This window comes from Apostichopus japonicus, chromosome 2 (assembly GCF_037975245.1).
Source record: "Apostichopus japonicus isolate 1M-3 chromosome 2, ASM3797524v1, whole genome shotgun sequence".
In the NCBI taxonomy this organism is placed as follows: Eukaryota; Metazoa; Echinodermata; class Holothuroidea; order Aspidochirotida; family Stichopodidae; genus Apostichopus; species Apostichopus japonicus.
This window is the reverse complement of record NC_092562.1, coordinates 6,863,213-6,885,852: the sequence shown is the minus strand read 5'-3', so window position 1 is coordinate 6,885,852 and position 22,640 is coordinate 6,863,213. Positions and strand designations below refer to the sequence as shown.

Below are 22,640 nucleotides of genomic sequence, written 5' to 3'. Positions count from 1 at the left end.
TAAGAATCATTGATTTACAGAACTAATACAAGCAAACCTCCAAGAAGATATGTTTTAATTTTTTTTATGTTCAGCTAAAATGTTAAAACTATGAAAACACTTGGATTGAATGAAGAAGTTAATCATAAATATATTGTCTCTTCCCTACAAGCCTGAGGAAAGAACTTGCTTTGGCTATTGGTGAAACAGAGTTCCCAGAGTACCCTAAGAACATCCTCAAGTATTCAAGTAACATCGAGATCTCTAAGATACTGACCATCCCATACTTCAACAAGACCTTCGGTGGATCCATCGAGAGCAACATCATCTTCAATCCAGAGGCTCTCATGCCTAAATCTCTCATGCTTAAATCTGCTATCAATGCCATGGGCAAAGAATGGGAACTCATTGAGGTAAGGAACAAATATAACTCCATACTTCAAACCTTAGAAATAATTCATCTTACTTAAAAAATATCTCAGACCTACCTACCACACAAATGCAATCTCACCTACCACTCAGAATGCCTACTGATAATGTTAATGCCACAATCCATTTAAGTTTTTGTGCTAAATGTTAATCATATTGTCATTTCAGACTGGCTTGGATGTTCAGGGCTTTGAGGTTATTCTCGAAAGTGTCTTTGGTCCAGCTGGTTTCTTCCCTAACAACATGATGCAGTCAATGTTCCGTGGAGCCGATGAGATGATCATGTCCAGAGTCCGCAATGCTAGCCTCCCATTGAACTGGCTTGCTAGTGTAATGGACATCATCATGTCCAACACACCACTCAAGGATCTCCAAGCAGCAGGATCACAGGCAATTGCTGATACCAAGAACAGTGCCTCAAACCTCCCTAAGAGCCTAACACAGAAAGTGCCAGTACCACAACCAGAACCACTGGTGAGTGAAAAAAATGTAACAGTGTTTTCAGGATCTCTTCTACTGTATGTAAAAATGTATTTTGATGAATGATATAGTGCTAAGTAACTTTATGTATAACTAAGGGAAACTCCAGTAAGCATGAGTGATAGCTGTGTGTGTGTTTGGTATTGACATATTTTGTATAGGGCATGGTAGCAATAACAGGTATATTTCCTTTTGTTTGTTCTGCAGCCTGAGAATGGATTGGACAATGATATTCAGGAGAACTTGGCTAACATGCATGATGTTATTAACAAGGAACAAAAGGAGCGCATTGCTTCCATCTACCTCAGGATCTTGGGCAATGAACTTGGTTATGTGACCCTTGATGACATCAAGAGTTTAATTCCAGTTATTGATAAACAGATGCTTGAAGGCATGGTCCAGGAGGTAGGTATTTCACCCTTGATTCAAGTAACCCTTTAACCATGCTTGTAGATATAAGGTAATGTAAAACATACACAGATGGTGGACAACTTTGACCTAAGTTTGCCGACTAACTTAAGAAATGCCTCCCAAACTGTGAAAGGGCAATACTATTTTGTTTGGAATCCTATCCTATCCTATCCTATCCTATCCAATTTCCTTTCAATCCTCCATCAGATATTTTTCATAGCCTGCACCAGACCATATTAAAATTTGACAAAAAATACATGCTTACATCGGGAAGAATGTAATAGATGAAGGTAACATCATTCTTCCAAGAGGGAAAACCTAATGAATAATCTGTCTCTTTGCAGTTGGGTCAAAAGTTGACTGAAGGTGTAGATCTTAACACCACCAGATCCATTATTTTCTTGGAGCGTGAACTTGTTCTTCCAACTGGTCTTGGTATGCCACTTAACTGCTCTGCCAACGGATCACTGGTTATGTCTGTACGTACTCGTGGACAGCTCTCCATTCAGCTACCTTCTGCAACTGTTTCAGGACGTCTTGCCCCAAGGTCAGTTTCTACTGTCAGATTTTGTTCCTCCAATTTCAGTTACAAATCTCCTGAAAAAAAAATATGGTGAAAATAAATGAAAGCTAAGATGGCATAATACAAGCAACGACAGAAATGACCTATAAAAGTTTGAGGCAATAGCTATAAAGAAAGCTAAGCGGGCATATCTGTAGGCACTGGAATCTTTAGTTATAAGCTTTCAGTAGAAGTTTTTCATTCATAGCAGTTGGATTTTCATTCACACAGTTATCTTTGTGTTTTCTCCCAATAGCGCTGGCATTGAAATTCTTGGCACCATGGGAGTCCACATCCCAACAACCAAAATGCATGCTGGTGTTATGGCCAATGCATCAATGTACCACAGCTCTAACATTGAGGGTAATGTTACCATTGATGGACCCAAACTGAAGGTCCAAGTTAAGGCTCTTGATAAACCAATGAACCTTCTCAACTTCTCTGTCAACTATTTTCTGCTGAAACCCAACGGTGAGATGAGCTTTATCCCAGGAATTATGGAGGATGCTGTCAAGGTGAGACAATACAAGACAATACAAACAAGTTCAACTCTCAATCATCAAGTTTGATCATTAAGATGATTGTTTTTTTCTTACTAGAAGAACTATTCGTATGTTAGTTTTAAGTCTGATATACTTTTGTTTCCTATGAAATGTTTGGGTGGTCCTGAAGGTTTCCTAAGCCCTCCGATTACAAACCTTTATACAGATCTGTTAGTGGATATTATGTTAATGCACTCAAGATGTACTGTACATTGAAGATGGTCCTGTGTGCGTTCAATATAAAGATACGTCAATTGCATAGTGAAAGTTTGAGTAGACTAGGTTGTGAATATTAGTGTTCTCCAAAGTAAGCTATCCAATCTTGCATTGGGCTAAAGAATTTATCTGACCGACTGAAAGTTTTCTTATTGTTAGACCAAAACAAAAATTAAGTGGAATGTTGCAGTCTATGTGGCTTCAAAAGTTGCTGTTCAAAATGCCTTATTGTTATTTGAATGCTTGTAATTTTGCTTTGTTTTCAGTATCAGCAATGTGCCAACCCCGGCAAGATCCTTGGTGCATCACTATGTATGTCCTTTGCATACCCCAATGCCAGCTATGTTGAGATTGCCCCAAGGTTCCCATTGACTGGACCTCTTAGCTTCAACATCACCCTGAACAACACCGATCAGTAAGTTATCATTTATCATGTGAAAAAATTAACAATTTTGTTGGGATGTGAAACGTAATTTTCCTTCCTGCCAAGAAATGGTATAATCATGTACAGCTTTTGTGATGATAACATATTTCCTGATCTATAGTTGCCATTGTTGAAGTTGCAAACATCACATTGTTCGGCCTTGTATGGGAATTAGAGTATAAGTCATTCATCCTCTAACATTGTAGTTAATTAATTGGCATCATCTTTCATTGATTCCAGGACTCTTGGAGCTTACACATTTGTAGCAGAATACCGCCAGGTTGTGAAGGGAGGAGCTAAGCCCAGCAAGGTTCCCCGCAAGAAGAACTTTGGCAGCATTGGCAAGAGCAGCACCTATGTGCCACCAGAGGAGGTTATTGACATGATTACTGTTAACTTCACTGCACCAGGTTGGTTGACAATTTTGCAACATGTTTTGATCAGTATTTGCAGTCCGATGTTTGAAGGCTAATTGAATCCACACATCCAGATGTTTAAGATGACTTGTGTTAAGATGATTCTTGTTTACAATTCATTTCTCTTTAATTTGAATGAGAATTGCTTGTTGACTCAGTATTGTTAATGTCAAGCATTATTTCTGATCAGTCCCCCACAATAAGTACTTAGAATCATGTTTGAAAGCAGTGGTTTGGTGAGAGGTGATAAGCAATTGATCAACAAATAATATTCTAATTATCCTATCAGTATTGAGAAATAAATCAATTTTCAAATGATTGATTTATTATTTTCAGGTGATTCTATCAGACGGGATGTGATGACTGTTCTATCCTTCCATCGTAACAAGACAGAAGCTAAATGGTCCTTTGATATCCCTGAGTTGAATGGACTCCAGATCTTTGCTGGTCTCTTGAACATTAGTGATAAGACTACTGGTGAGACAGGCATGCACCTTGTGTGGAATGCTACCTACAATGAGATGAAGTCATCTGTATCATTCACCGTGAAAAACTCGACCATGGTTGGCAAGACCAACTACACTGCTGTCTTCAATGCCTCAGTAGAGAAGCTGCACTATGCAACTGTCATGCAGCACATCAACACTGGTTCATTTATGATCACAAGCATGAATGAAACTTACTACTGGTAAGTTAGCGTTAAAATGATATTAAGGCGACATTAATAATTAATGTAACGTAGTATTTTGATTCCATTCAAAAGAACAACAAACTGCACGATATGGTGGATGTAGTTTCTCCAGAGTGGTTTCTAATTGAGCTAAGTATTCACAATCAGTTTTCTTTATTGGTATGTAAGTATGAAACCAAGTATGGAGCAAATTTTGTGAACTTTCATTTGGTTATTATGGTTATGGTTAGGTTAAGTAAAGCTAGAAGCTGGCATCCAATTATAAACATATGTTTGAAAGGGTCTACAAGGTGGTGACAGTTTTTCCGGTTTTTCCTGCAGGGATGATGAGACACCAATCTATGAACAGCTGTCTTGGCCAGTTTCTGGATATGCCATCAAACCTGAGAAGTACTGCACCTCTGTAGGCCTCCTGAAGTCTCTGAATGAAGGACCAAGAACTGATACTACCCTATTCATCAGCTCATTGGGACAAAACTTCACTGTCGAGAGTGTGGCCCTGAGTCTTCCAGAGTCATACACAAATGAGATCACCAGCAAATTTGAAAATACCTACACTGTATGTCAACATTTACTTTTCGTGTTTGTACTAAATAATGAATCGGATATTTTCTCCTTGACCCTTACCTTGCCAATTCTGATATTATTGTTGGAAGGATACCTAGTTTTGCAAGGTTAACTCATTAATACACCAGGAAAGTAGTGTGTGATGTCATTTGTGATAAAGGATTTACAATAACATCACTATCTCTCTGTTCGTCTCCATAAAGTTTCACATGAATGTTTGCTTTAAAAAATGTCCGTCAATGTGCACTCTGGTAAATGTTCATAAAATTTGTGTTTTTTATTACCATCATCCAATGAATATAACACAATTCACTGGCGGTTATCCCCATCTGAACCATCAGGCAAACTTTTGTTAACTCATAAATAAGGCACAATTATTGAAACTTACTTACTGAGGGTTATTCATCAGTTTTATTCTTTGCTTTCATTCTTTGCTTTACAGGACTTGCCACTTGTTGACTTCTCCTACCAATATGATAAAGCTGTGCGTATGGGTGTGAAAGAAACCTACAGATATCTGGATGTCCACCGTGGTGACTATGCTCTCTTCTACCAAGAGGATGGCGAGAAGGTCTTGGAGTCTAACACCATGAGCCGAAACTACACTTTTGGTGTGAAGGCTACCAACAAAGTCCTGAAGAAGGAATTTTCTGAATTTGGGGAAAAAGTTTTGGGTAAGTACTTTAAGCATTGTTGGAAGATATGCACATTGCTCAATTTGGTGGTAAGTGCTCCACACTACCCAAAGTATGATGCATTCTGTGAAGGCAAAGCCCATCAGTGAAATTTGTTTATGAATAAAGTAGATCCTAAGCCTATTCGAAACCATAACACATCAAAATAGATTAGAATGTCAAATGCTCTGTAATGCTAATTTCAAGTACCGTGCGGCCATTTCTTTTCATCTTGGTTATGCTAGAAAAACCCTATTGAGAGTTTAATTCAAAGCAGTGGATGCAGTCTCCAAGTCATCAATTAAAAGTTGGGACTCAGAAATGTTCATCAAATGATATTAGTAAGTTGAGGCATTGGGTGATAAACATGTGATTCTTTCTTCTGTTAATATTTTGTTTCACCTTTTTGATACTCTTAGAAAAATTCGGTGATGAAGCTTACGACATTAAACCAGTCAACTTCAACACAACTCTCCACTTCTATTTCAACAATGAAACCATCTCGGAACCCAGTTACTTTACTTCCCTGAATGTCACTTCTTCCGTTCCCACATCACTTGACCTTACAAACCAAACTAGGTTGGGACTTGGATTTACTGCTCGTCTCATGAAGGAGTTGAGTACTCCAGAGAAGAACTTTGGATATGTCTTGCAGCTGAACAATACCATTCCATTCCTCTTGGTAAGACAACTGACTGATTGACATCATTTTCATTGTACATTTAAATTTCAGTAATGCATCAAACGTTAATCATGATTAGGTTGGGATTTTTGCTTAATGCATTTTGCAATTTCAGGTACAGTTGAACAAAAGGTTGTATGAATTCAAAATATCAGCCTTATATCAAACTCATGATAACAGATACTGAATTTATTCCGAACAGATCCTCAGATCAAATAATTACTTTCTAAAAAAGTTGGTTCTGGGACAGTGATCATATTTGCTCATTTTATTTTATTGGTAGACCAGGCTTAGTAAAGTGATTCATCACACCTTTAGAAACCATTGGGCAGGTGGCTGAAGTAGTATGTAACCTTTGTTTGTAAATAATCTTATTTATAGTCCTTGTATTTGTTTTCCAGCTTGACTTCAGCAATGAAGTAAGAATGAGCAACAGCTCTGCAGAGGGTTTCAATGTGTCTTTCAGTCATCAGACTCTGGAACGCAAATATGGCAAACACATGAACATTGACATGTTTAACCTCATTGACATTTACAACATGTCACTGAAGAATGGCTTCAACTTCACCTCTCCTTACTACAACTACAGTGACGAATTTGTCGCTGCGATGGATGACATCTATGGCTTGGTCATCAAAAGCCAGATTGGCCAGAAGGGAGTACTCCTTCCCAACATCACTGACTTCCTCACTGACTGTGAGTAAATTACTGACACTTTAAAGATTAAGTCACCTGCCTTGTTTTCTTAATATTCATCAAACAAATAGTGTTTAAAATGTGTCAGTGTATGGCTTCGTTGTCATTGCTGATCACGTGCATACTAGGATAAGCATGACTGCATGTATAAGAGTGCTTTTTCATATTTATGTCATTTATATCACCCTCTAGTAAAGTTCCAATCAATTGATGGAATATTCTAGTTTTTTTTAGCACTTATGTTCCCTAGTTTCACCATGGAAAGTTGCACACATGAAATGAAAGTTTGACAACCATGCAAGGCACTTACTCAACTATCACTGGTTGATCTGGAATTTCTTTCTGCCATCCTTCATATGGTCTCTATAACTGAAACTCTGGGAATATCTGTTGCTACTTAAATGAAACAATCCACTCACTAAAAAATAAAAAGGGGAGATATCATTGAAAGTAGAATGAAGCAGATGATGAGACACGGCAAGTTCCTTTAGCTAATTGATGTCATTGTCTTATTTATTCTCTGCAGACTATTTCACCATGAAGATGTGGCAGAACAGCAGTCTCGGCTTCCACTTGACCCACAAACTTATCAATATCTCCACTGACCACCTGATACAATTGGATGGGCCAGTCACCAACTTTTCTCTCAGTATGGTGCCATTCTTTATGCGTGACCTCTTGAACAAAACCTACCATTCCGAATTTGAAGCTATCAAAACTACCGTCCTCGAAGTTTCCTACAACATCACTAACTCAAGTCTAACTGTTGGTAATGATCTGTATGTAAGTACACCATATATCATGAACGTCAGCATGGACCATGACTTAGTCTTGGACATGAACAGGGTGAACCATTCCTTGATCGTTATGATGAAGAGGCCATCAGTCAACTTTAATGTCGAGCACCTACTTCAAGGACCAGAAGACTCTGGTGTATTTACAGTCAGCACTCTGGTGAGTGGCAATCTTGGCACATTTTCTGAACTTACTACCACAGTTACTGGTAAGGCTAAGTACGGCAAATCCCTCAATTCTAACCTGGTTCTGAGCAGCACCATGAAGACCCCAAAAATTGCCAACGTCACAATGGGTGGTAGCTTCATCATCAAGGGAATGAAAGATTACACCAAGTTTGATGTAATGGAATTCGGCCTGGAACAAGAAGTTGAATCCATCCTTGGTTATTCCTACCTTATTGGTACTGCCAAGTTTGATACATTCAAGCGCCTCTTCAAGTTCTCCAAGTCAGAAGCTGGAATCAAGGGAATCTTCCAATCTCGATTCTTGAACTACACATCCGAGTCCGGCATTGAAGCAAGTGGTTTCAATGACTACATGGAGTTTGACAGATTGAACACATCTTCTGCGGTAAATGTCACCAGCCCATTCATGAGCTTCAACATCAACTCTTCATCTGAGATCAACAATGTCGAGGGCATCTTGGTTGCAAGTAAAATCAGGTCCATCAACAGCTACCACTTGGATTCAGTCATCGGAAATGCTGATTACAGCTTTGGCTATGACATCAGTGACATTTCATCTCCACTGGACTTCCAGAAAATAAATGGCTCCTCTGGTTTCAACATCACCTCTAGAATGGTGAATGTTACAACCACCAATGGGCTGGATTTCACAGGTGTCCGTAACATCTTCAGTTTTGACAAAGTCAATGGCAGCATGAGCTGGAATGTCACATCCATGTTAGGTAATGGTCTTATGAGCCAGAGGTTTGAACTTAACAACTTTCAAAACCTGACCTTTTATGATAGCGCTATTGCTGAGATGAATTATGCCATGAGCAGCAAATATTTGGGTGCAGCTAGACTTGTTGAAACGTATGGTATCTATGAAAGTGAAGGACTCTTGACTTTCGGTGAGGCAAACTCTACTATTGAAGGAAGTGTTACAAGTAGTTGGATCAACTCTTCTTTGACATCGTTTGGCAAGGTAAAAAAGATGAAAGGACTTCTTCATTCCAATACTGTGCTTGGTAGATTGAACTATGAGACCACTTCACGTCTTTTTAACATGAGTGGAAACATGTTCTCCAGCACTAAGGGTATGGATGGCCTATTCAAATTTAAGAACATCATCAACAGCCTTTCCCATGAATCTTCTACTCCAGTCTCTAACATGACCATGGACATTTCCACTAAATGGGTCAGTGCATCTGGGTTTATGATGCATGAACTTGCAACCAACACACTTGCCTTCAACATCACCACACCTATTGGCAGCATTGGATCAAACATTTCACACATATCAGAGAACTCTGAAGGACCTTTCCAGTTTGATCTCACCAGCCTGAAGGCAGAAAATGCATTAATAAGCAGGTTTTTGAACATGTCGTCTGCTGGCTCAATGCTTGCAAAGCGATTTGAAAGCTGGAACACCTTCAGCGAACTTACAATCACCTCTGAAGGTCTACTGATGTTGTTGAAGTATATGAACAGCTCTGTGGGCATGACTACCTCCATGATCAACATGAATGGCCTGTCCTTTGACAAATTTTACATGACACAGAATGCAACCTCAACAAGTTCAAGTTTTGCTGCAAAAGCCATGCAGGAGACCAACATAAACAACTTAAGAGGAATCTTTGACTTTGATGTTGCCTCTACCATGGGTGCTATGAACATCAAAAATCGCTACATCAACTTCACCAATGGAATGATTACTGAAATGCTTGACAGCAGGAAGTTCCTTGACTTTGACAGCCTCAGATTTGGTGCCAGCACAAATTTCTCCTTGCCAATTCTGGTTTTGAACAACAGTGTTGAATATGAGATTCTTGGCATGAGGAAGTTGGTAGAATCAGAAAAGATTGCTGCTGCAATGAAATCAAGCTTGAAGAGTAAGTTGTTGTCTGTTGAAACTGCTGCTGGCTATGAACTCCTGGGACAGAATGCTCTCTTCAAGTTTGAGAGGGCAAGCATGGGTGCTAACATGAGTCTTTCAACTCCAGTGGTTAACATGTCAACAGCAGTCGGCAGTGAAATGACTGACTCCAAGGCTCTTTTCAACTACACCACCTTCAAGGTGGGAGGAAGTGGCTCTGTCAATGCTACCATCGTTTCTATGAAGGCAGAAGCAGGCGTTGAAATGTTAAACCAGACTAGTCTTCTCAGATTAACCAAGGCACATCTAGGAGGTATGATGGCTGTCACCAGCAAATTAGCCAACATGACTTTGGGAACAGAAGTTGCAGTACTTGGACATGACAAATTCATGCACTTCGACCTTTTTTCACACAATGCAACATTGAGCTTTGTCAGCGAACCTGAAACTATGGAACAGAGATACCAAGCTACCATGATGAAATCTACAGGCCTCTTCAGAAGTGAATTGTTTGAAGTCAGCGTCAATGGATATAACACTGGACTTATCAACTCTACCAATAAATTCAGGTATGCAGTTTCTGGCAATGCTGGCTTGTTTATCTATGATGAACTTCATCTAAACAATGTCATGGATCTGAACACCAGATATGTGAATGCTACATCAACCAATGTCTTCAGCATCATGCTTGCTAATGGTCTACTTACATTTACAAAGGGTGTAGGAACCACTGGAACAGTGGTTAACACACCATTTGGAGAACTGGAAGTTATTGGCTCTGTTAACATGGATGACTTCAAAGGTTTCATGAACTTCACTAACATGGCTATGAGTGGTAAGGTTGAAGCTGGAAAGCTTTTGACAGGAATGGCCGGAGCTGAGTTTGTCAACTTTGAAGGACCATTTGTTTTTGAAAGGATGAATGTTTCCTCGTCTCTTGAAACCATCAACTTCTTAGTCAACTACACCGGTGACATGGTTGTGGAGGCTTTGAATGGCAAAGGTCTTTTCAACATTTCCAAAGCTCTTTTTACTACCAGTTATAATATCACAACTGCTCTTGTAAATGAAACAACCCTTGTGCACCTAGAAGCCAATGACGTTGAAAGCCTGACCAAATTTTCCAGAGCTTTCCTGACAAACAGCTATGAAGTTAAGTCTTTGGTTGCCAATGGTACTTCATTCGTCCACCTAGAAGCTAATGATGTCGAAAGTCTAACTAACTTTACAAAGGCCAATGCTACCATTGCCTGGGATGTTAAGACTTCAGTTATGAACACAACTAGTGGCTCCACTCTGCTCATCAGTAATGTAAGGAGCATCTTTGATTTTGACCTGATAAGCCTCGTGTCTAAGACTGACCTCTTCAGCAAGCCAGCTAATGTAACAACTGGTCTTCTTTATGCTCTCAAGGGTGTCACCGGCTTCTTGAAATTTGATGAAGTGGAACTGAATGGAAATGCTACTGCTGAAACTCTAATTGGCAACATGGATAGTGTTAATGGTATGAGCATCACTGCCATGGACGGCCTCGTAAAACTGGGTCAGATGAACATGAATACCTTGACCACTGTATCAGGACCCTTGGGATTGATGCAAGTAAGCGGTGAGGCACTATGGAGAAATGTTTTAAATGTGACCAGCTTCAAGATCTTGACTAGTCAGTATGACATGAAGGTTTTCAGCAAACCATTGAATGTCACCTCAAATGGTTTCTTCCACGTTGAAGCCTCTAGGAACATTTTCGATGTAGCATTGCTTGAGGGCAACATGGTCCACAACATCTCCACCCCCTACACTAGCACCAACGTGACATCAAGCCTTCAGCTCAGTGGGATGGATGGCATCAACTCCTTTGATGATATTAATCTTCATAGTGAAATCAAGATGAGGACTCCACTCACAGACAGTCAGGTGGTTCTTTCCATGGCTGGAGAATCAAGCTGGGGCAATGTTGTTGAGACCCTGGCCACTACACTGATCACCAGTAAGGGAAGTGTAGAGATTGCTCAACTCATCGACTATGAAAATGCCAAAGTATCCATCACTATTCCATCATATGGCTACATCCACCTTCATGGACACCTTAATGAGGTTGGAGATGAGATGACAATCAAGATGAAGCACATGCTTGAGGTGAGTTTGAAATGAATAAATACTAATAAATAACTACTAAATTTCAAAATTTGGAAGCCACCTTCCTCTGCTATGGACTTCAAACTGATGATTTTCTTTTGTAAAATGATCTTTTTTTAATATCCTAGATATGGAATAGGAATGATGATTTTTCATCTTGAGTCTAAATTGCATTAACAACTACACCTAATTTACATTTGATAAGGTTCTTTGATATGAAAGATTTGGGTTATGCCTGATGAATATCATTACTTAACAAGTATAAAATTCATATTTTCTGTTGTTACAGGGCAAGACAACAGACCTGGTTCAAGATTTCAGTCTCTTTGTGAAACTGAACCAGAGTGATGTTATATACACAAACTTCAGCTGGAATCCAGAGGTCATTGCAGAACTTATGGACATTTCTACTGATGCGCTGAACCGCACCATCAACTTCACCATGACTTTGGTAAACCAGACCAGGGACAGCTATGAGAAGGTTATGTCACTTTCTTACCAGAAATTAGCAGAGCTCAACATCACTGTGAACGACATCATCAAAAACCCAAGGGACTTCCTGGAAAAGTATGTCAATGTTACACTATATGATGAAATCAATGACAAACTTATGGAAATTGTTGAGTTCACTCAAGAAAACCCCAAGGAAGCCCTGAAGAATGTGTATGATGTTGTGAAAGCAACCACAGAACAGGCTGTCAATATCACTCTTGTGACCTATGGAAAGTTAGATGAAAGATACATGCTTCAAGAGAAGATTGACAAAGTGAATAAGACCATGTTAGATATCATCTTCTACATCACCTACCCCAAAGAGACCTGGGAACTTTTGAAGCCAAAACTTGAGGAGATGCTGGCAACAGTGAAGGAATCCATCAAGTACGACCTCATCAGTGCTAAGTTCAATGAGATTGTTGATGTTCCAAAGCTCAATCTCACCATCAGGAAGCAGCTTAAAGAGTTGAACAGAGAAAACCTCATGATGTTCGTAGAAGAGATGAAACTGCTGATCAATACAACCAAATTTACCGAAGCCATAGATGAAATGAGGGCAGTCGAAATAAATGTTGGCTGTGTTACCTTCAAGGACCTTGCTGATATCGACATGGAAACCATTAACAGCACATACATCAAAATCAAGGAGCTGTTGATGCTTGACAACCTTAAGCAGTTTATCAACATTTCTCAGGTTGAGAAGCTCGCCATGCAGGCTAACCAGACACTGAAGGCGAACCTTGATCTAGAGGCCTGGAACGAGACCATCCGTTCCTATGTGGATATCCCTCTGCTGAATGCCACAATGGTGGAACTTGCTGACTACATCAAAGAGGAACTAAATGCCACCCTTGAAGATCTCAAGAACAAAGCCAATGAAGAAGTGGAGAAAATGAAAATCAGGTATGAAGAATTCAAGGTCATGGTCCAAGATGCTGTTCAAGGTCTCAATGATACTCTGATGGAGGTTTCTGGCATGAACTGGCCTGAACTCAAGGACAAGGTTTCTGCCATCGCTCTGCAGTTCAACCAGACAGTTTATGAGAACGTTAACACAACTAAAATACAGGAGATTCTCCAGCAGCTTAAGCAAAATGTTACCAGCAGAATCAACATGACCAAAGTTGACCTTGCAATTGAGAAACTGAATACCACCCTCCAAGTCATCATCAATGCTACCAAGAACGAAACACACCCAATCAACATTCTTCCAGTCATGTATTTTGACACCACCATCTTTGATTTCGTGGACGTCACTGTGCTAGACTTCCTCAACGTCACTTGGGTGAAGGCTGTCAATGCGTCAGATGTCTACGGTGAGAAGGCTTTTGAACTGACCAAAGAGTATGGCCAGAAAGCTGTCGAGCTCTACGAGATTTACCGTGTCAGGGCTTTGGTACTGTACAAGCAGTACAGCAATATCACGATTGAGAAGAGCATGGAATTGTACACCAATGCAACCATCTTGTATGAAATCTACAGTGTGAAGCTCATTGACTTAGTTCAGAATGTCTCGGAAATTGCTGTCAACAAAACTGGAGAATGGCAGATTGTGATCATTGACTATGTTGAGAAGGCTAACCAGACTCTCCAAGAGAAGTATGAGGAATACTATCCAATTGTTTCCGAATTTGTCAGCAACAACACAGAGAAAGGTATGATCATTGTCCGAAACATCACTTCCCTGTTGGTTGAGAAGAGCAAGCCTTATGCTGTTCAAGCAATTGGTCTTTTGACAAGGTACAAGAATGATATCCTCCTACAATCCAGTGATGTGTGCATCAACATTACCACCTTCATCGACGACACAATTGAGAGGTTACCTGAATACCAGCAACTCATGCTGAACTTGACAGAACAATACACTGAGCTAAGCAAAGACCTCATAAGGAATGTGACCATCTTTGCAAACAAAACCCTCAACGACACTGCAGAGAAACTCAAACTTCTTAATGAATGGCGCATTGAAACCATGGATATGCTCATTGAGATAACAAAGAATGAAGGAAACTGTCTGAACTACTACCCAGTTGAATGGACAGGAAAGACTGTGAACACCCTAAGCCAGGAGACCTGGGAAACAGTCAAAGTAACCATGGAGCAGCAGCTGGAACAACTCAAGTTAACAACCAAAGAAAAACTTGCCTTGCTTGAAGAGATCTTAGCAGACAAGACCCACTCCATCAACAAATACCCCATCGAGTTGCTTGGAATGTCTGTGTTTGAGGTGAGTTTCTTTAAGACATTCTTAATTAATGTGAGCTAATACATCATTTATTTATCAATCACAAAGTAAATTAATGATGTGCATTATATCAGGATGCACAATTTATAAACAGTCTCCATTGTCTGTTTAAAAAAATGTTTTTTAGTCTTCTCATATTAGTGAGTGGATGGGTTTGGGGGGGGGGGTTGTATTGTGTGCCATTATAATTCAGCACATTCATGAATGGACATTGGGAGGATGATAAGTTAGTACTCAACTGGACAATTATGTGCACTCCTTTTGAGAGTGTTCTACAAGTTTGCCTTATAAATATAAGAAATGTGTAGTCATTTTTTCAACTATATTCTATACAATATTGACGATACCATTGTATTTCTTCACCAGATTTACGAAGATGTCAAGCAGAATGTCACTATTCTGGTAGATCAAGGCAAGGAATACATTGAAGTTGTAAAGGTTTTCTTCAACGAATCTGTTATTACCATCAACGAGACCCTCATCGAGTACAACATTACCCTTGAGCGCCTTAACGATACCGTTTTGCAAGTTGTGACACTCATGAACGAAACTTTGATAGACCTGAAGAACTGGATTGAGGTGGCTAAGGATCAACCATTAAATCTTACCATTGAGCAGGTTAGAAAACATCTTCTTATCTTCATTTTTTGAACTTTTTAAAATCTTTTCATCCAATATGTAAAGCCTGTGTAGCTAAAAATGTGAAGTAGCTGGAGAATTTGAACACAGATCTGTCTGCATATATCAAAAAATAGCATGCAGTTGAAGACTTTGCAAGGTTTATAGTAACATTTAATTTCGTAAAATGATTTGGATTGTTCTTTCTTGCTTTATCGCAGATCATTGAGTTTGCTAACAAAACTGCTCTTCAAGCCTTGGATTTGGGAAATCAAACTCTCATCAAGACTGTAGAAGTTGCTAACAAAACTCTGATCATCTCCATTGAGCTGTGGAATAACCTAACCAGCCAAGAAAACCTTGACAAGATCCCCATCTATGTAGAGAATGTGGTAACATTCCTTAATAAAACCTTCATCCAAGTTAATGAAACCATCCAGGATACCATTGTATTTACCAAGAAAGCCATCGAGTACCTGAGGGAAGAAACTGGGCTTGTCGAGAAGCTGGAAGAATACAAAGAAAAGGTTGAAGAACTTAGACTTAACATCACCAAATTTTTGGAGCAAACTAAGGACTCCACCATTGAGGTTCTTCTGATGACCAAGGATACTGTTGTCTTCAGATCAACAGGATACGTAGAGTATCTCAACAACACCCTGCCAGGTATGTCAAGCCATACTTCAGTGTAAGGTGGATGGGGATAGGGGAGGTTGTGAAGGGAGGGAGGCTGGCACTCATTGTGGTTAGAATGTTCCCCTCTTCAGAAGGAAAGATTATCATAGATATTGACCTTACCTATTAATCTTCTTCCTCATACATACTCTTTATTCTTAGAGTGCTTCTTTCTGTTCACTTTAATAGGGAATTGCTTAATTGGTTGATAGTGCAGTGTACCCAATGATTGAGAAGCCATCATTGGCTCATTTGAAACCATATTTGATCCATCCATCATGGTAAAATAGTTAAGAAGAAGAGGAAGGAGTGGGTGGGGGACTTCACTCTTGATGCTGTACCAAGTCTTCATGTCTAACATGATTGGTGTTTCCTTTCCAGGTTGGATGTACAGGTACTACAAAGTGGAGGCACTACCATTCCAACTGTGGAACTACACCTCTGTCAAAGGAGCAGAAACCATCATTGAGCTCAGCAACACCACCAAAGTGTTTGTGCAAGAGTTTGTTAGCCGTTTTGTCCACTTCAGCATTGATAGCAATAGTTTGACCGTCAACTTTTCCCATCCATTCAACTGGACCAGCTTCCGTTCTCTGCCAACCTTGACTGATGCTCAGATTGAGGCTTTGGTAATCACCAAAGATGAAATTGTAACCCGTCTTATCCTACCCAGCAAATACCAGATTGAACGTCTGGCCGAGCTGATCAAAGACCGTTATGAGGAATTGATGACCTACATCACCAGCCAAATTGAAGAGAATCGTCCCAAGATTGAGGAAAAGCTCTCCGAACTGAGACAGAAGATCAAGGAGACTAGGCAACAAATTGAGGAGATGCGAGCTGAATTCAACTGGACAGAGTTCAAGGAGAATGTCACTATGACCTACCAAGAAGCCAGGGAATATGTTGAAGAAAATTACCCCGTCATCATGGCCGAACTCAAAGCAAATGTCACTCGTGCCATTGAAGACATCAAGGTTAACTACCCTACATACATCACCAGAGTTAAGGAGATTGCTGGCAACATCACAGAGCAACTGAAGAAGTACCAGGAAGAATTTCCAGAGACTGTATCTCAATTACTTGCGAAGGTTGCAGATTTGACCCGGGACTTGTATTTGCCAACTGATCTGCCACCTCTTGTCAAACCATGGACCTGTAAGTACTCAAAACCATGCTAAATGGCTTGCTGTAACCATACTAAAAAATGACATCATTATGATGAATATACATGAACAAAGCATCCTTAATAATTGTTCTAAATGGCATCATCATGATGAATATACATGAACAAAGCATCCTTAATAATTGTTCTAAATGGCATCATCATGATGAATATACATGAACAAAGCATCCTTAATAATTGTTCTAAATGACATCGTCGGGGTGAATATTAATGGAAAAATACAAACATAAAGCTTGCAGTAACTGTAATCATTGTGACAACTTGGGTATCAATGAAGAAAAGTAATTCTTATTAACAGAAGGCTTGTAACCGTATCATGAATGACATCATCACAATGAATATTCATAAGCAAAATATGCCATAAAATGTATTGTTTAGCAGCTGTTTCTAGAAAATCAAAGTTTTCTTGTTCCGATACAAACCTATCATGATACTACTGTGAAGACACTGCAAACAGAATAACAGAAAGATCACTAATCTTTATGTTGCCTTTCTTCTCAGACACTGGAATGATCTTTGGAACTGGCCATGTAATGACCTTCGATGGTCATGTTTATGAATTTCCATCCTATGAAGACAGTGCTTGCACCTATGTACTGGCACGTGACTTTGTTGATGGAAACTTCACTCTCCTCGTCAAGGAGTTGAGCACTACCCTGGTTCTGAAGACATGCACAGTTACAGTAGACGACAAGGGACTTTTCTTCATCAATGGTAACCCAGAGCCTCAGTCACCACCATTTGTGACACCAAGCAGAGATGTCATTGTCACACGTGATGGTCCATGGATCAATGTCACTACTACCTACGGCATTGAACTGAAATGCAATGAAGATAATTTCATGTGCATATACAGGCTCAGTGGATGGTACTACAGTAAGACACAGGGTCTCCTTGGTAACCTGGACACAGAACATTTCAACGAATTCATCAAGCCAGATGGCACTGTCACTCCAAGTTTGGTAGACTTTGCTAACAGCTATGAGGTCTCTGGATTGGCAGAATGCCAGATTGCTCTGCCAGAAGATGCTGCAGTTCCAGATCTATCCTGTTACACTGCTGACCAGAACAGTCTCAAGGCTGAGTGTGAAGCTGCATTTAACCAGGAGTTGTCCTACCTCACCCCTATCTTTGACATCATCAACCCAGAGCCTTTCCTTGAAGCCTGCAGAAACAATGCTGAGAAGTGCAGACCCACTGTTGAAATGGTCAACCCATACATCAACCTTGCCCGTGTTGAGGGAGTTTTCGTTGACATTCCAGGATGTGGTGAGTGTTCAGCTCGTCTGAAACTGTCATAAAATAACCATGTAGTCATTCAGAGCTGGGTCAGTTCATGTGAATTGATGCTAACTTTGTTGATTTTTCAACTGTATGATTCAGGGTAAAGATTACATTACTTAAGATATATAAACTATCAAGCAGCAGGATAGAATCTGGAAGTGTAGATGGTGATGGCATGTGGGAGCTGATTACTTTTCCCCTTGTATTGCAATCTAGCAATGCCAATAAGTTTATATATGATATTGGAAGGATTGTATTCACAAGTTATGCTTGGACTCTTTGCCTGGTTAATTGAATGTGACATTTGGATGCTTCATTGCTTATCTAAAACCTTAGTGTCAATTAGGTTGTTAAATGCAAAGAAATGTTTCGACTGATAGTTTTTGTTTGAACATTGGAGATTGTTTCAGGTGAGATTAACTGTTGCTCAGTGAAGTTAATTGAATTCTTTTTAGCTAGTCAATCACCTTTAAACTAAGTCAAAAGACTGTGTTTGCATCAAGTTGCATATATGATCTTTATTTCAGTTGATGTTCTTATTTGAATTCCTCTTTGATTTACAGCTGACCCAGTCAGAACAGAGCCATGCACATATTCCAGGCCACCAGTCACAACAGCTGATATTGTCTTTGTCATCTCTGAGAGCGCAAGCATGACCAATGGTATTTCAGAAGAAGACCTCAAAATGAACCTCAAGAACCTTTACATCAGCATCCGCAGCAACTATCCTGATTCTAACTTTGCCATGGTTGCCTTTGGCGGTCGGGACTATGATCACTGCGCTCCTCACCTCCACAGCCACGAGATGGAATCCTTCACCAATGATAACTTTGGCAACGCTGTAGAGAGTCTCGAATTCTGTGGGAATGAAGAGTCGTGTCCATGCTCTCCAAGGAAGGGTGATGCCCTCAAGGCCATTAAGTATGCTTCACAGCTGGCCCTGCGACCATCAGCTGGAAAGATCTTCATTCTGATTGATGCTGATAACAACAAAGAGGTTGGTACTTGCTTACAATTTGGGACAATTCCTCAATGTCAAAATGAAATTCTGTAGCAGTGTCTTATCCTGTTTGAGAGATTATTGGTGGAAAAATTCCAATTAGAAGGTACTCTCTACTGATTGTTTAGTCTCATTTTCATCAATGGAAATATATTTTTGTTTCCTTTGTGGTGGTGTTTCTGTATACCTATGCCACATCAAGCAAGCATAACAATGGTTCAAATATGTTTTGTCTTTCTCCAGTACTTGGAAACAGAACGTGATGAAGCTGTAAACACCTTGTCAAACAATGGAATCACCTTTAATGTCATCTCAAACTACAACCGACTTGAGAAGACCATCGGCAAAGTTCCCATCATCGGTGTCAACTATGATGGCAGTGTATTGTTCAACAAGCGAAGCAGTGCTGAAAGTATCACAGAGGTTCTTGACACACCAAAGGGAACTTATGCTAAACTTGCAACAGCAACAGATGGTTAGTACTAAAGATTTTAATTTTATACTCTTTTAATTCAGGGTCTGCATGTGAACTTCTGTGGCCAACCGATGTATTGAAAACAGTGTACAGTTACTTGAACTCAAAACTGTTACAAGTTAAAAACAAGAAATGCAAAAAAAACAATCAAGTTGTCAGCTTTTCTTAAACCATCCAAATTCATTTTCACACCCTTGCCAAAGGAAGAAAAACAAGCATCTATTGCATTTCAGGTAATAAAGTGGTAATATTAGTGGCCATTTCGAATAAAATGTCTAACATCACATGATATTGTCAATACAAACTATTTCAGACTGTGTTGCACTTTTACTTGTAAGAGTAAATTATTGGATCTTTTTTTTTTCACAATGAATCACTTGGCATTCCAGGTTTGTGACAAAGGTTTTAGCTTATATTTATCAGTCATAGTTTGTGCACTTTATTCTTGTGATCCAATTGTACTACTGTCTGATGTTTTAACTTAACTTTTTCTTCAAAATCGTGATTTTAGCATTTTAGCTGCAATTTATCTTGGCACAATTGTGGCCTTGGAAGAGTTATAGATGCAACCGAAGTTATTTACAGCATGGTAACTGTTAGCTCTTTTCTCTCTTTTCATTAGGAGCCATGATGCATATTGCATATGTAAAGGAGGAGACAACAACTACAGATCTTAAGCTGATCATGAAGAAACTTTTTAGAACACAGCTTGTGTCTTATGCAGAGAAAACTGTTGTATGCAAGAGTGTGAGGGACTACTACGGCCGCCCCAGCTCACTATGTGCACAGATATAAAATGCTACACCAACACCACTTTACAACCCCAGATGACAAGGACTACAAACTATATTTTTATTTGAAGGAAAAACAAAATGTACAAATTTTTACTCTGAAGTAAAATCCAGTGAAGTAAATTGTAATTTATAGACTTTGTGAGAAGGAAGCAAATGTATGGAGTCCTGAAAAGGCTGATTAGCCCTACCTGCGGTAGATGATGAGGACTTAACAAAGCTTTAATGTAAAGCTCATAAAAAAGCAACAACAAATCATTCCATTCATAACTTAGTTTATCTTATGTTAGAGTTTGCCCACACATATGTACTTAAAAATACATCTCACCATATGCAATCTTTTGAATAATATTAGCAAAAATAATTTTCTTTTACAACATTCTTGTAAACAATACCAATAAAAGTATTACAGATCAAGCATTTAAATAATATGTTTTTACTTCTTTCATGTCTATGTAGTGAATATTCAAGTAAATGCCCCTCTTTCCTCCATACGTCCAACCCCCATCCACTACCCACTATCCCCTACCCACTATCCCCTACCCACTATCCCCTACCCCCTTTCCTAGTCCTATGATGCTTCACCTTCATTCTGGATACTGTGATGTGATAATAACACATGGCTGCAATGCTGATGGTGAAAGACAGGAATACCATTCAGTTTTGATAACTACTGAGAAGATAGGAGCACAGTTGTATTATATTCCACACAGCTGCAGCTCCATTGACCATTGTTGAGCAGTGGCCTGTTCGATGAAGGGAAGTCAACAAAAGTGGCAAAATAACAGTTTCAATGCACATGTACAATACTGGAAGTGTGGGTTGTGAGGGGGGGTAGGTCACTTCCATATCCCTCTTTTTATACTGTCCCACCCCTGTGCTTTCTACACTTCACCTCCTTCCCTTCCCAGAGGTATTCAAAGAGGCAGTGAAGTTTTTCAAGAAGATGGCAAGGGTGCTTCAGTGAGGCAACAGGAGGCATTCAAGAGGACAAAAGGAATCTATGCGATGGTGATTGCGTGTGTGTGTGTGTGTGTGTGTGTATGTGACGCCATTGGCTCGTAAACACGATAACTCAGCAATGGAGAGTAGCATTGAAGTCATCCTTGGTACATAGATGCGCCATACGGAGTAGAAGAACCCTATTGATTTTGGTGCTCATCACATGAATAATAATGAGGTCACGGGGTCAAACGTAAAAAATTTAAAATGCTAATAACTTCGCAACCAAGGTCAGAATGTATTTATACTTGGTATTAATATGTTTATAGATAGCAGGCACATGGTGATATATGTTCAAGTTGATATTATGCATATTTATTAGGGGCGGGGCTTAAGTTGATTTTCACTTAAATAGCTTGTAAACACGATAACTGAACAACGGCAAGTTGGATTGAAGTCATATTGGGTACATAGATGCGTCATTGTGAGTAGATGAACCATATTGATTTTGGTGCTCATCTCATGAATAGTAATGAGGCCACGGGATCAAACGTGAAAATCTCCAATTGCTAATAACTCTGCAACCAAAGTCAGAATTTATCCATACTTGGTATTAATGTGTTGGTAGATAGTGGGTACATGGTAACATATGTTCAAGTTGATATGATGCATATTCATTAGGGGGCAGGGCTTAAGTTGATTTTCACTAAAATAGCTTGTAAACACGGTAACTGAACAACCAGAACTTGGATTGAAGTCATACTTGATACATATATGTGCCATAGTGAGTAGATGAACCCTATTGATTTTGGAGCTCATCTCATGAATACTAATGAGGTCACAGGGTCAAACGTGAAAATCTCTAAATGCTTATAACTCTGCAACCGAATTCAGAATTTATTCATACTTGGTATTAGTGTGTTGGTAGATAGCGGGTACATGGTAATATATGTTCAAGTTGATATATGCATATTTATGAGGGGGCGGGGCTTAAGTTTATTTTCACTAAAATAGCTTGTAAACATGGTAGCTGAACAACGACAAGTTGGATTGAAGTCATACTTGGTACATACATGCGTCATAGTGAGTAGAAGAGCCCTATTGATTTTGGTGCTCATCTCAAGAATATAAATGAGGTCACAGGGTCAAATGTAAACATTTTCAGAATTGAAACATACTTTGTGTG

General features: G+C 39.5%; 1 protein-coding gene across 1 annotated transcript in view; it reads left to right on the top strand.

Moving 5' to 3' along the window:
• LOC139976310 (uncharacterized) overlaps positions 1 to 20,876 on the top strand; it is a 28,099-nt gene extending 7,223 nt beyond the window's left edge. The window contains exons 10-30 of the mRNA XM_071984979.1: positions 152 to 392; positions 577 to 882; positions 1,096 to 1,293; positions 1,644 to 1,846; positions 2,118 to 2,376; positions 2,886 to 3,034; positions 3,284 to 3,453; positions 3,796 to 4,147; positions 4,472 to 4,709; positions 5,160 to 5,391; positions 5,811 to 6,073; positions 6,475 to 6,769; positions 7,296 to 11,743; positions 12,033 to 14,465; positions 14,850 to 15,101; positions 15,323 to 15,767; positions 16,158 to 16,934; positions 17,464 to 18,231; positions 18,810 to 19,243; positions 19,490 to 19,721; positions 20,344 to 20,876. Of these exons, the coding sequence (XP_071841080.1) occupies positions 152 to 392; positions 577 to 882; positions 1,096 to 1,293; positions 1,644 to 1,846; positions 2,118 to 2,376; positions 2,886 to 3,034; positions 3,284 to 3,453; positions 3,796 to 4,147; positions 4,472 to 4,709; positions 5,160 to 5,391; positions 5,811 to 6,073; positions 6,475 to 6,769; positions 7,296 to 11,743; positions 12,033 to 14,465; positions 14,850 to 15,101; positions 15,323 to 15,767; positions 16,158 to 16,934; positions 17,464 to 18,231; positions 18,810 to 19,243; positions 19,490 to 19,721; positions 20,344 to 20,516 (12,868 nt within the window). The 3' untranslated portion in view covers positions 20,517 to 20,876. The remainder of the gene's footprint in view (positions 1 to 151; positions 393 to 576; positions 883 to 1,095; positions 1,294 to 1,643; positions 1,847 to 2,117; positions 2,377 to 2,885; positions 3,035 to 3,283; positions 3,454 to 3,795; positions 4,148 to 4,471; positions 4,710 to 5,159; positions 5,392 to 5,810; positions 6,074 to 6,474; positions 6,770 to 7,295; positions 11,744 to 12,032; positions 14,466 to 14,849; positions 15,102 to 15,322; positions 15,768 to 16,157; positions 16,935 to 17,463; positions 18,232 to 18,809; positions 19,244 to 19,489; positions 19,722 to 20,343) is intronic.
• The last annotated feature ends 1,764 nt before the right edge of the window (positions 20,877 to 22,640 follow it).